Genomic DNA, 13905 nt, shown 5'->3' on the forward strand with positions numbered 1-13905 from the left:
CAGATGGGCTGGTCACGTAATGAGATTTAAAGACGACCGCTGGACTAGAGCTGTTACCGACTGGATTCCACGGGATGTCAAAAGACCACATGGCCGCCCACCTACCAGATGGTCAGACTTCTTCGTGAAGATCATGAACGATCGGTTTGAGGCCCTTCATGTTCCCGGAGCGAACAGATGCCATTGGGCTACACTAGCACGCCACAGGGACAAATGGAGATGTTACTGGCGCCCGCTCGAGCAAATCGACGACTAATGGGAAGTTGAGTGATTTAAGTGAATAAATAAAATAGCAGAAATCCAAAATCATTTAATTCTTGAACCCAGCTGTAGAAAGCAAATCATTTCACAATGCTCTTTCAGCATGGCTGATCTGGGGGGGGGGGTGGTAAAGTCTAAATAATAATGGTGCAACTTTTATCGAAACAATGAAGCTAGTCAAAGTAGACAGAGTGTTAACTAGAATTCATCTGCCCCACAGACATTGGGGGGGGGGGGTTATTGGGGTTCTTCGTGGTGAAAAATAAGTATTGGTAAAGGGAAATGTGATTGATATTTGCATGACCAAGACCTAAACCTGAAAGCTTTGTAACTTTTCCCACAGCGATTCAATAAATAAATTAAAAAAATTAAAAAACAAAAACAAAAATAAAGGCAAGTGTCTTATCTGCTGTGCCATCCCTCCCAAGAACTGGATTTTTACAGTACTATGAGTGCTTCGATACAAAGCATAAAAATAGAAACTACCCTATATTATTAGAAGTCTGGAAAAGCAATAGTGAGAGGCTAGTGTCTATAAAGAATACAAAGGAAAAGCTTCTGGGGATTCTGGTATGTTTCCAGTTCTTGATCTGGGTGTTGGTTACACATAAATATTGTTTGTGCCCTTTTGTGCATGTATACCATACTTGAGTAGCTTTTTTAAAAAGTATATGTATCTGTATAAATAAATATTTCATACATATAAGTAGTCTAGAATATACATTAAAAACTCAACCCACTTCCAGAAATAACTACTATGAAAATTTTCATTATTTCCTTAGTTTTGTTTTTTGTTTTGTTTTGAATTTTGAGCCACATCTGGCACTGCTCAGGACTTACTTTGCTTGGCTCTGTTCCTGTAGTCTCTTTTTTAAGTCACAATTGTGCTATCTTCTCTCCCTTTACTACCCCGATGTCCCCATGTATTCTCTCTCTCTCTCTCTCTCTCTCTCTCTCTCTCTCTCTCTCTCTCTTTCTCTCCCCACACACACACACACACAATACAACACACACCTTTTTGTAGATTAGATTCATTTATATTTAGTCTTACATCTGGCCTTTACTTTGACTTTAAATTGATGTGTGCATGGGGCTGGAGCAATAGCACAGCGGTAGAACGTTTGCCTTGCAGCCAATATGGCCAACCCGGCTTCGATTCTTTTGCCCCTCTTGGGAGAGCCCGGCAAGCTACCGAGAGTATCTCGCCCCCATGGCAGAGCCTGGCAAGTTACCCGTGACGTATTCAATATGCCAAACACAGTAACAACAAGTCTCACGATGGATACGTTACTGGGTCCACTCGAGCAAATCGATGAAAATGGGAGAACCGTGACCGTGATGTGTGCATAAACATATACTGATATATATTGCACTCACACATATAAATACATTTTAAAAAAGAAGGGGAGAAAACCATAGCCTATGCATTCTCTATAGCCTCTACAGAGATACCCTAAGCAGCAAAATCTGTGATGTACAGATGGAGAAGAGTACCACTGTAGCACTGTCCTCCCATTGTTCATCCATCCAGTAATGTCTCACAACAAATTGTGAGACTTTTGTTACTGTTTTTGGCATATGGAATACATCAGGGATAGCGTGCCAGGCTTTGCAGTGCAGGCAAGATACTCTGGGTAGTTGGCCTGGCTCTCTGAGAGGGGCAGGGGAATTGAACCCAGGTCAGCCGAATGCAAGGCAAATGCCCTACCCGCTGTGCTATCGCTCCAGCCCGGAGAAGAGTATTAAACCAAAAGAACAAGAATAAAATAGTCCATATTATCTTGTAAATATTAGTTGAAAGAATGGTCTTTAGCATATTGCAATATATTCCATCAACTGTATGTGCTCTAATATCTGTTCCTCATTGTTGTTCTAATTATGAAATTAATATCATATGTCTATATCTAAAAGAATAGCTACAGTGTCATATAAACATTCCTTAGCTCTGCATTGCCTTCCCAAAAGATGGCATCACATACAGACCCACCGAAATACGTGAGGGCTCCTAGTACATTAATTCAACCCTAGGTCACTTACTATCGCTATTTGTTTTTTAAATGGTGGGGTCAGAACACTCCTGAGGAATCGGGGCTTTGCATCCGGCCTAGCGGCCCTGCAGGATGGGGTTCTAGACCAGGCTCTCCTTTCCTGGCACAAGGGCCGTCCCCGCAGTGCAGCTACGCACGCGCGCGCTCCCGCGGCGCGCCGCCGGTTGCCATGGGAACGCAGCGCGCCGCGGTGCCCACAGGCCGCGAAGCGTGCAGTGCTGAGGCCCAGAGATGGAGCTGCCAGACCCGGTCCGCCAACGGCTAGGAAACTTCAGCCGGACTGTGTTCCGAGACTCCAGCCGGACCGGGCCGGAGTATGGCGAGGAGGGTCCCGGTGAGTGACCGAGATCCAAATTAGTGGACAGATGGGGGTGTTGAAATTTTGCCCGGATCCAAAATGGCGGTTTCGCCTTCAGCTCGTTGCTCGCGGAGCGGGAAGCGACCTGGAGGAGGGGCCGGGCCGCGGACTGTGGCTAGGGTTCCGCCGGGCCCGGTGGTACCGGCGGCCTGCCGAGCGCCAGACCAGCCAAGCACGCCAAGAAGGCGCCGGCCTTGGGCGAAAACTGAACTGTAAAAGCCACCTTCGTAACTCCGCGCCCGCACCCTCCTCGAAGGCCGCCGGTGCTGGGCCCCCGCGGTGCCCGCTCGGTCTTTTTCTGCAGGGAGGGGGAAAACTCTCCGAGGATGCCCTGTCCCACCCCGCACCTCCAACCCCAGTCAAGCTTTTTGGTTTGGGTTTCGGTTTTTTGTCTTTTCTCATTTTCCAGCAGAACAAGGACGTTGCACACATCTTATTTCTGACACAGAGGTGGCCCGAGAATGTTTCGAGTCGCTTGAGATTTCTGTCCTGTCGGGTAGCAGCACACACCTTAGCCCTGCCTTCAAAATCCGCTCCCTACCCTCTGCTTTCTTTCCCTCCTGGCCTTAGTACCATTCCCTGCCACAGAACACCAGGATGCTACACGCAAATGACAGGTGATAACCCAGTTTCCTCCAGAAGTTATCCTATAAACTATGATGAAAAAAACAGCATACTGTCAACCAGACCCATGCACTTTGTAAAAATCTTTGGAACTCTGCGGAAAAATCGACATTTCTCTGCCCCCTCTTCCTTTCTCAAGACACTCTTAAAGGGAGCAGAGAGAAGAGGTTCAATGCTCATAGTTGAATTGACTGGCTCTCTGACTCCTAGTTGACTCATAGTTTAATTGACCCTCCATCACTTGCTCGTCCCTTAAACTTAGGCCTTTTCTTGATTTAGAATTTAAACAAAGAAAATACATAATTGAAAAATTAGGGTTTTACCTTTAAAATCTGATGATGCGATATGTCAGGGACTTTTTTTGTAAAGGACTAAAGTGACAATTTTTTTTTCTGAGTCACACCTGGAGATGCTCAGGGGTTATTCCTGGCTCATGCACTCAGGAATTACCCCTAGTGATGCTCGGGAGACCATATGGGATGCTGGGAATCGAACCAGGGTCATCAGGGTGCAAGGCAACCATGCTACCCACTGTACTATCACTCCAGTCCCCTAATGTGACAATGTTTTAAACTCAGGTCATAGTTCTTTGTGGTAGCCATTGACGGTGGTAATTGAATAGTTATGGCATTGTTTCAATAAAACTTTATGAACACTAAATTTGGGTTTCATATGATTATCAGTGCATTATTATTGCTTTAAAAATTTTGCACAATTATTTATAAACATGAAAAGCAGGGAGCAGGTAGCATGCCTATCCTTGATATACAGTGTTTTAAATTCTATTTAAAGAATTCAGCTCTTCTACAAAATTTACTAGATTTGAGTTTCTAGGATTAGTTTACATACTAACTTTCAACTGTAATAGTTTGATCTGCTTAAAGAACTCAAGATGTTTATGCAACATTCTAACACACTGTTCTTTACAAAAAATTGGCCACAGTTTTTGCTCCAAAGCTGCTAAAAATTTCAGCTCAACAGATTAATCAATATTTTCTCACATTTTGTTTTCAGTGAAACTGAAGGGTTATTTGAACTATCTGTAGCTGACTTCGAGTAGTACTCTTGTTAAGAAAACATAGCTAGTGAATATGACTTGAGATATAACTGACTTTAAAAAATTCATTCTGGGGCTGGAGTGATAGCACAGCGGGTAGGGCGTTTGCCTTGCACGCGACTGACCCGGGTTCGATTCCCAGCATCCCATGTGGTCCTCTGAGCACTGCCAGGAGTGATTCCTGAGTGCAAAGCCAGGAGTAGCCCCTGAGCATCGCCGGGTGTGACCGGAAAAGAAAAAAAAATTCATTCTATTTAATAGGGGCAAGCAAAAATAGATCAGAGGGCAGGAGAGATAGTACAGAAAAGTTAAGGCACTGCATGGCATGAAGCTGTGTTTGTGACAATGGTTCAGTCCCCAACAATGTCAGGAATCACTCCTGAGTACCACTAGGGGTGGCCCCCCTCCAATACATTATAAGAATCAGACAAATCTTAGGAACTAATGAAAAAACCTTGCTGTGACAGACCATATATTTTAAAAATAAATGATTGTTGTAAAATAGTCAGCTATGCAGAAATAAAAAACTTTTGAGAATTTTATTTTAGCCTTCATGAACTTATTTAGAGCAACTGACTTCAGAATATGTATCTATTCTTAAAATCATTGAAATTTAGTCAAATTTAGAATGCATCTGAGGGCTCAGATTTAAGAAGTGAATTCTTAATTGAGGACTTTTCTCCTTTACAGAAAAGCAAAGAGTACTATACAGTCAGCCACCGACAAATGAATCCTATGTATCACAAATAGTTGCTCTGAAAAGTCTTCTGGCAGCGTGTTTTTGTTCATTTATTGTTTCTGAGTATGTCTAAATACTAGGTTCTACTGGGGGAAGATGATCTGTAATAAGAGGTGATAGATAAAAGATTAGGAGAAGGGTTAAATAATGAAGAGTCTATTCAGTAACTGATGAGATTTTAATGTTACTATTTACAGATGAAGAAATTGAGTCTTTAGAGAGGTTAAAAAATTTATTTGAAGTCCAGCAACACAAATCCTGAGACTCCAGGGGAGTGCCAGGTTTATCTGGGTTCCAAAGCCCATGATCCTTCGAGAACATCAGACTCTCAAGACCGGAGAGGGTGTCTCTTTGCTCACACAAACATAGTTAGAGGGGAGAATATTTGCTGTGGGCCAATCTGGAATTTGTGGGGAAAGTGGCAATGAATTGAGCAGTAAAGCATGGGTGGATTAGGATATACTGGACAGAAGTGTGTGTCTAATTTGTCTACATTTTTTTGACTGAGATTAGTCTGTATCAGATTTTATGTGTTTTATGTTCATTTTATTATTTTTCACTTTTAAAAAGCATTTTTATTTCTAGTACACACTGGGACGCACTGGTTATTTTTGTTTGTTTCTTAATTGTTGTGGGAGCCACACCCGGTCATCTGTGTTTATTTTGTAAATCCTGTACATAGAGCTCTATAAAAGAGGCAATGGTTCTTACTACCTGTCAAATAGGATTCATTTTGATATTCCACATCTAATCTATGCTAGTAGTCTGCCAAAGCCATTAGGCTGTGGAGCTGGGGGTGGGACTCATGTGGAAGCACCTACATTCCATTGCAAGGCCTGTGGCTGGATCCCTTGCACTCCATTCCCTGCACCCCCACCCCAACCTGCCAGATGTATCCCCACAATAACAACAACAACAACAAAACATCAAACTAATGGTAAGCTGATGCAGTCACTGAAAATATGAAACATACTCCCAGGTAGTCAATATAGGAAGTAAATGCTATTATATTTTCTTCTACTGTCAATAATCATAAACCACTGAAATGTGAAAGATTTTATTGGTGGTGGTGGTGCTGGGAATCAAACTCAAAGGTTTAGGCATGCAAGAGGGGTTCTGTAATGCTGAACCACAGTCCTGAGCCCAGAATTTTTGAAGTTTTGCTGAGTCAGTACTCAACAAAAGTTGTTAATTCTAAGGAATTAGAGAACTTCCAGGACATAGACTGGGATTAAGATCTTGATCCTTTTCTCTGTCTTTTGTAGATAATGAAATGGTCTCCAGTTTGACACTGCAGATGTCACTTTATTTTAACAGTTACTTTTTCCCATTTTGGTGGATGAGCAGTGTTGCAATGCTGCACATGAAGGTCAGTTTATGCTTTCTTACTTCTACTAAAATCTCTCTGTCCACCCTGGCTTTGTTACATTGTCAATAAAATTGACACTTTTGGTAGCAGTGGAGGTACATTGTTCACCAGAAACATTAGCATGAAAAATATTTTTAACCATGTTGCTTCAATAATAGTTAAAAATTAATAAAATTATAGACTTTGATTTTTTTATGGTCAGTTTTACTACATTTGACAGACTTTTTTTTTCCTTTACTTTTTTATTTTTTTTAGTATTCAATCTTGCCTGATTACTACAAATTCATTGTGGTCACAGTTATCATCCTAATAACTTTAATTGAAGCTATCCGGTTATATCTGGGCTATATGGGTAACCTGCAGGAGAAGGTAGGTTCTTTTTCTTCCTTTCTTGGTGCAACACATAAATGCAATTAGGTTATCAAAGCAAGGAAAAGGCAGTGAGCTGTAGTGGAAGTAAAGGACTACATTTAGGTTTGGATCCAATTTTAAAATATATGCTTGGGGGCTTGGAGCGATAGCACAGCGGGTAGGGCGTTCGCCTTACAAGCGGCCAACATGGCCGACCCGAGTTCGATTCCTCCGCCCCTCTCGGAGAGCCCGGCAAGCTACCGAGAGTATTCGATATGCCAGACACAGTAACAACAAAGTCTCCAATGGAGACGTTACTGGGCCCGCTCGAGCAAATCGACGATCAACGGGAGGGCCTTTACCTTTACCTATGCTTGGGGGCTTGGCGACCACCAAGACTATACCTGGCACTGCTGGGGGAAAGAGGGAAGGCCATGTGATGCCCAGGATCAAACCTGGGACCTCACCCATTTAAAGCATAAACTCTAGCCTTTTGAGCTAGCTCTCTGGCCCCTAATTTAATTTTTTAAGTCTTGACTTTGATCACATATAAAATAGGGAAAACAGACATTTTATCAATTTGTTGGAATTAAGTGAAATAAATTATGTAAAATGCCTGAACATAATAAACACTTAAGAAATGATCATTTCCCCTCTTTCTAATAGTCTTGAAAATATTTGGTCAATTAAACATGCTTATTTGGATCTTAAATAAGAAAACGGGGAGAAATTATAAACTCATTTTCTATATCAGACACATGTTTTCTGAGTCATCTCACTGCCGAAATATTTATAGTTAACAGAACATAGGGCAATGCCCAAATCACTGTCCTCCCGTTGTTCACCCATTTTCTCGAGCGGGCCCAGTAACATCTCCATTGGAGACTTTTGTTGTTACTGTGTTTGGCATATCGAATACATCACGGGTAGCTTGCTAGGCTCTGCTGTGCGGGCGAGATACTCTCGTTAGCTTGCCAGGCTCTTCGAGAGGGGAGGAAGAATCGAACTCAGGTCGGCCATGTTGGCTGCGTGCAAGGCAAACGCCCTACCGCTGTGCTATCACTCTAGCCCAGTGCCCAAATATTGGATTCATAATTTAGGCAGATTTAACTGTTCCTCTAGATTTTCTGGACCCCAGCACCTTAGGCTGGCCCCAGTTATGCTCATCCCCATCTTTCTTACTTACCTTTGTATTCTTCTGCCTTCCCGATCTTAAAGCCTATATGTTTGAATACTATTTAATTTTTATTTTTGGAGGTGGAGTAGTGGTTTTTAGTTTTATTAAGCCATAATTTATTTAAGCTCTACAGAAAGATGAATTGATATACGAATATATGTGTATATTTCAGATGGTATTCTAGTAAGTTTAGTTAAGATCCATCACTCACACAGATACAAAGACTTTTCTCTTGTTATTATCTACTCTTAGCAGTTTTTTAATATACCAAACAGTAGTGTTAGCAATAGCAGTCATGCTGTGAGTTCCATTCCCATAATTTATCATCTCACTGGCACTTTGTTTTGTTTTGGGGGCCTCCCAAGTGGTGCTCATGGGGTCTTGGATCCCATGCCAATAATTCTCAGCCAAGTGAGCCACTCAACTGAATGAAGTATGTGATGCCGCTTTGGCATTGCAGTGCCATGGGACTACCAGGGCCACCTGGCAGTGCTTCAGGGACTTCCAGGGCTACATTTGGCACTGCTGGCGGCTCTGTGGTGCCAGATATCAAATAGGAGCCAGCACATGCCTTATACTAAGCCCTGGCCCTGATTGGCAGGTTTTATCTTTTGACCATCACCACCAATTCCTTCACCTCCCATTCCCCACCATAAGTGTGGTCTCTGTTTCTAAGAGTTTGGTGTTGATGATTCCACATATAAATGAACTCATACAGTTTATGTCTATCTGATTTATTTCACAAAGCATAGTATCTTCAAGATCCTACCCATTTACTTGCAAATGGCATGATCTCCTTTTTTATTATTGAATAGAATTGAATTCTTTTTTTTAAAAGAAATCATTTTATTTCTTGTACTATTTAGGCTATACCTCTAAGTATTGCTTTTAATTATTTACTAAGTATATATTAGGATTGCTGCATTATTTGATTTTCTGATTATAACTGTGGATTCTTTGAGAGCTAGGACCATGTTTATATTTTCAGATTACTCATAGATCCCATAATGCCCATAATGTAGGTTCGGAATAGTACAAAAGTACTTGCTTATCTAGAGGAACAAAAGACTACTGATCTCATCACTCTTAATGTGTGTCATTGCAGGTTCCTGAGCTGGCTGGCTTTTGGCTTCTGAGTCTTCTGTTGCAGTTACCTTTAATTCTTTTTTTGCTCTTTAATGAAGGTCTAACAAATCTGCCTTTGGAAAGAGCAGTACATATTATTTTCACTATTTTCCTTACTTTCCAAGTGATTTCAGCGTTTCTTACCTTGAAAAAAATGGTAAATCAGTTGGCAACTCATTTCCACCTCCAAGACTTTGATAGGCTCTCTGCAAGCAGAAAAGATATGAGAAGAATGAGATCCAGTATAGAAGAGATCTGACCCTGTGCTACTGAATAAAATCTAAAAGAACAATCTAGAAGACAAGTTAATAAAATATAAGAGATTCAGCATGAGCAAATGAAAGAAACCAAATACGTTGAATATATACAGTCTTACTTTGAGATTCCAAAGTTGGAGCAATGGTAAGACTATTTGAGGGGGAGTGGGGTTGGCTCCCACCCAGCTGTGCTCAGGGCTTTCACCTGGCTCTATGCTCAGAGGTCACTCCTGGAAGACTCAAGGATCACTCCCGCCGTACCCAGGGATCACTCTTGGCAGACTCAAGGATCACTCCTGCTGTACTCAGGGATCACTCAGCAAGCAATTTATCTGTGCTACCACTCCAGCCCAAATAAGACTTGTTTATAGGATATGAAAGCAACCCTAACAACTGTATGTTGTCTGCCTAATATAAAAAATATTATTTTTTGTGATGTCAATTTTTTAAGGTATGTAGAAGTCTGTGATGGTGGTCAAGTTTGCCAATTTTATTATTATTATTTTAGTTTATACCTGTGACTAGAAATTTATATATATTTAAAACTTGTTAACTCTCCATTACTAGGCTGTATATATGATCATGTTTCTTGAATTACATTGAAATTATTTTGAATAGTCTCTGTAATAGACTATATTTGTAAATGAGGACACCAAATTTTCATGTCTTCTAAAGTTAAATTCTAACCCTAGTTTTAGCTGTTATTACCAAGGTTAGGAAAACAGGAGGAGTATCATGGTATTAAAGAAATTTTTTTATCACAAAATTATAAAATAAAACATGTTCAGTATTAATTATGGCAGTATGCTAAATATATTTACAATAAATTTTATATATACACATATATACATACACTAATATCAATGTATCACTGTCATCCTATTATTCATTAATTTGCTCCAGTGGTCACCAGTAACATCTGCATTCGTCCTAGCCCTGAGATTTTAGCAGCCTCTCCTTACATGTCCTTCCCAATGGTGCCAGATTGGTAGCTCTTTCAGGATAGGGAAAATGAGACATATCATTGTTACTGTTTGTTGGCATAGTGAATACGCCACGGGAGCTTGCCAGGCTCTACTGCGGGGGCAGGATTCTCTTGTTAGCTTGCTGGGTTCTCCAAGAAGGCAAATTAGACTGTAAGAGGTCGCTCGGCCGCATACGCTTCCAGGAGCTTTGTTTTATAGTCTCTGGATCTTGGTTGTTGATGGGATTTATTTCATGGCGCGAGGGCAGTTTGTGGGTGTAACTGCTAGCTGCTGGAAAATGGGGTATATGGATGTAGGTCCTGATCCGAGCAGGCTTAGAGATCTCAGCCCCGGGCCCCTCACACCTGTGCACGTGGGTTTCTCTGCCGGTTCCTTCATGTGTGAGACTCTTCCAGGCGTGTGGAGAGTGACCTTGAGCATGGCTGTGGTTGGGTTCCGGAGGTCTTTGGCTGCTGGGGCTCTACTCAGGACAGGGGGGAAGAGGAGGGGGAAGACTCAACACTAATATAAGCAACAAATAATTTCTTATGCAGTTATTTGGGGCAGTGGTCTTATTTTTATTATAGGGTTGCAGAGAAGGAAGAAGAAAAGCATACGTATTTGAAGAGATATGCATTGAAAAGCATTTGTATTGAAGAGAAAGAAAGTATGCATTGAAGAGACTGTGTAGCTGGAGTGATAGCACAGCGGCAGGGCGTTTGCCTTGCATGTGACCTACTCAGCTAACCAGGGTTCAATTCCTCCGCCCCTCTTGGAAAGCCCAGCAAGCTACCCCGAGAGTATCTCGTCCGCATGGCAAAGCCTGGCAAGCTCCCTGAGATGTATTTGATATGCCAAACACAGTAACAACAAGTCTCACAATGAAGACATTACTGGGTCTGCTGGAGCAAATCAATGAGCAACAGGAGGACAGTGCTACAGTGTAGCAGCACTATTCGAGGCACATTTACCCTTGAAATCTCATAAATTATTATTCACTGAAGAAGTGCTTTCTTTGCAATAAACTCACAGGAGGCTTAATTTGAAAATCAGCCTTTTAATACATTGTGAAAGTTAAGATGGCCAAAGAGACTATATACTCAAGATTTTAAGTGATCCTTAAATGACCCAATGGACAAATGTGCCTTTATAAGCAGTGTAATGTTCTGAGAGTTGTAGCTACATTTAAAATTATTCTCTTCAATTTTCAATTTCTTGTTGTTTTTTGTTTGTTTGTTTTTTGCTTTTTGGGTCACATCCGGTGATGCACAGAGGTCACTCCTGGCTCTGCACTCAGGAAACACCCCTGACGGTATTCAGGGGACCATATGGGATGCTGGGAATCAAACCCAGGTTGGCTGCATGCAAGGCAAATGCCCTACCTGCTCTGCTATTGCTCCAGCCCCTCAATTTTCAATTTCTATAATTCATGTTAATCTTAGAATTTCCATGTTTTGCCTGATAGGTTAATTTTTAATCTTAATTTATCTGATTTGTGCTTTCTTTGTTTATGCTTTTTATTTTATTTTTTTAATTTTATATTTAAGTTCAGAGATTTCTCCTCCCATGCCCTGGGTGATTAACCTTTCCCCTGTGCTGGATATAAATTAGAGGTAGAGCACATGCTTCCAGGTTTGATTACCCAATACCATCAAAAACAAAGGTATCTTTCCTTAAAAGTAGTCACTACGTGTACTCCAATAATGTCAGAATAGAATTGTGCATTGATTTTTTTCTAAGAGTGAATTTATTTTTTTCAGATAGAAATATACTGGTATTCCATTAAAATATTTAAATATTTGCATTGTAGATGGGCTGGAGCAATAGCACAGCTATAGGGCGTTTGCCTTGCATGCGGCTGACCCAACCGACCAATTCCTCCACCCCTCTTGGAGAGCCTAGCAAGCTATCGAGGGTATCTCACCCGCATGGCAAAGCCTGGCAAGCTACCTGTGACATATTCAATATGCCAAACACAGTAACAACAAGTCTCACAATAGAGATGTTACTGGGCCTGCTCAAGCAAATCGATAAACAATGTGAGGACAGTGACAGTGACAGATACATTATAGATAAAGAATAACCAAAAAAGGACTTTTTATTTAATTTACTTCCAGGGTTTCAAAAACTAATCCTCTGATACTTTGATACCTTAATTTAGGATTAAAGACCAAAGTTATAAAAAAAGATAATTGCAGTTTTTAAATTCTAATTTGATGTATTAGAACTTTTCAGTTTTTTTCTTTCTATAATAAATGCATTGTTTAAATTATCCATGTAGCACTGTAGCACTGTTCTCCTGTTGTTCATCGATTTGCTCCTGCAGGCCCAGTAATGTCTCCATTGTGAGACTTGTTGTTACTGTGTTTGGCATATCGAATACGTCATGGGTAGCTTGCCAGGCTTCGCCATGTGGGCGAGATACTCTCAGTAGCTTGCCAGGCTCTCCGAGAGGAATGGAGGAATTGAACTCCGGTTGGCCAGATTGGCCTAGTGCAAGGCAAACGCCTTACGCACTGTGTTATCACTCCAGCCCAATTATCCATGCATTAAGAAAAAAGGGGCTGGAGCGATAGCACAGCGGGTAGGGCGTTTGCCTTGCACGCAGCCAACATGGCCGACCCGAGTTCGATTCCTCCGCCCCTCTCGGAGAGCCCGGCAAGCTACCGAGAGTATTCGATATGCCAGACACAGTAACAACAAAGTCTCCAATGGAGACGTTACTGGGCCCGCTCGAGCAAATCGACGATCAACGGGAGGGCCTTTACCTTTACCTTAAGAGTAAAAGAACCCTTAAGCATTTAAATTGATTATATAAGTCATTGGCTTTTCTGTTTTCCATTCTGAGTTTGGGCCACACCTATTGGTGCTAAGGGGCTATATCTGGCTTTGCTCGGGGATCACGCCTGGAGGTGCTCAGGAGACCATACGTGGTGCTGTGGATTCAATCTTGGGTTGGCTGCATCAAGGCATAAAGCACCTTACCTCCTATCTCTTTGGCCAAGTCATTTATTTTGGTTTTGGTTTGGGGTCATACTAGTAGTACTTTGGACTTACTTTAGGCTCAGTGCTCAGGGATCAGCCCTGGCGGTGCTTGGGAGACCATATGTGGTGCTAAGGAATCAAACCTGGGTCTGCTACATGTAAGGCAATTCTGTCCACCCAGTTTGGCTGGACCAAACGATCGTATTCTCTGGGCCCAGTCTTTTTTTTTTTTTTTAGTATTCTAGATAATTTTTAATTACTGTGAGATACTGTGTGATAAAGTTTCAGTCATACAATGTTCCAACACCCATCCCTTCACCAGTTTACATTTCCTACCACTAACCGTGCTGCCATGCACCCAAGTCTCCTTCTATGGCAGACATTTTGGTTCTCTCTGTCTCTCTCTCTCACTCACTCTCCTTCCATCTACCTCCCCCACATGCACTGTGGTTTGTTGATTACTGAATTACTGATACTCTTACTGTTACTGAAATGGTAGCATGCATATCACTTTACCTCATTTCAGCATTCAGTTCTTGTCCAGAGTGATCATTTTCCACTATCATTGTCATAGTGATCTGTAAAAACT

The 13905-nt window shown here is 41.6% G+C and overlaps 1 protein-coding gene across 1 annotated transcript; it reads left to right on the plus strand.

Annotated features, from left to right (window-relative positions):
* Nucleotides 1-2502: 2502 nt before the first annotated feature.
* On the plus strand, nt 2503-9616 carry TMEM17 (transmembrane protein 17). The gene is made up of 4 exons (XM_056127735.1): nt 2503-2643; nt 6353-6456; nt 6712-6825; nt 9090-9616. Exons 1-4 carry the CDS (start codon nt 2541-2543, stop codon nt 9366-9368), a joined length of 600 nt encoding a protein of 199 aa, XP_055983710.1. The 5' UTR covers nt 2503-2540; the 3' UTR covers nt 9369-9616.
* The last annotated feature ends 4289 nt before the right edge of the window (nt 9617-13905 follow it).

This window comes from Sorex fumeus, unplaced genomic scaffold, assembly GCF_029834395.1.
Source record: "Sorex fumeus unplaced genomic scaffold, SorFum_2.1 ptg000006l, whole genome shotgun sequence".
Taxonomy (NCBI): Eukaryota; Metazoa; Chordata; class Mammalia; order Eulipotyphla; family Soricidae; genus Sorex; species Sorex fumeus.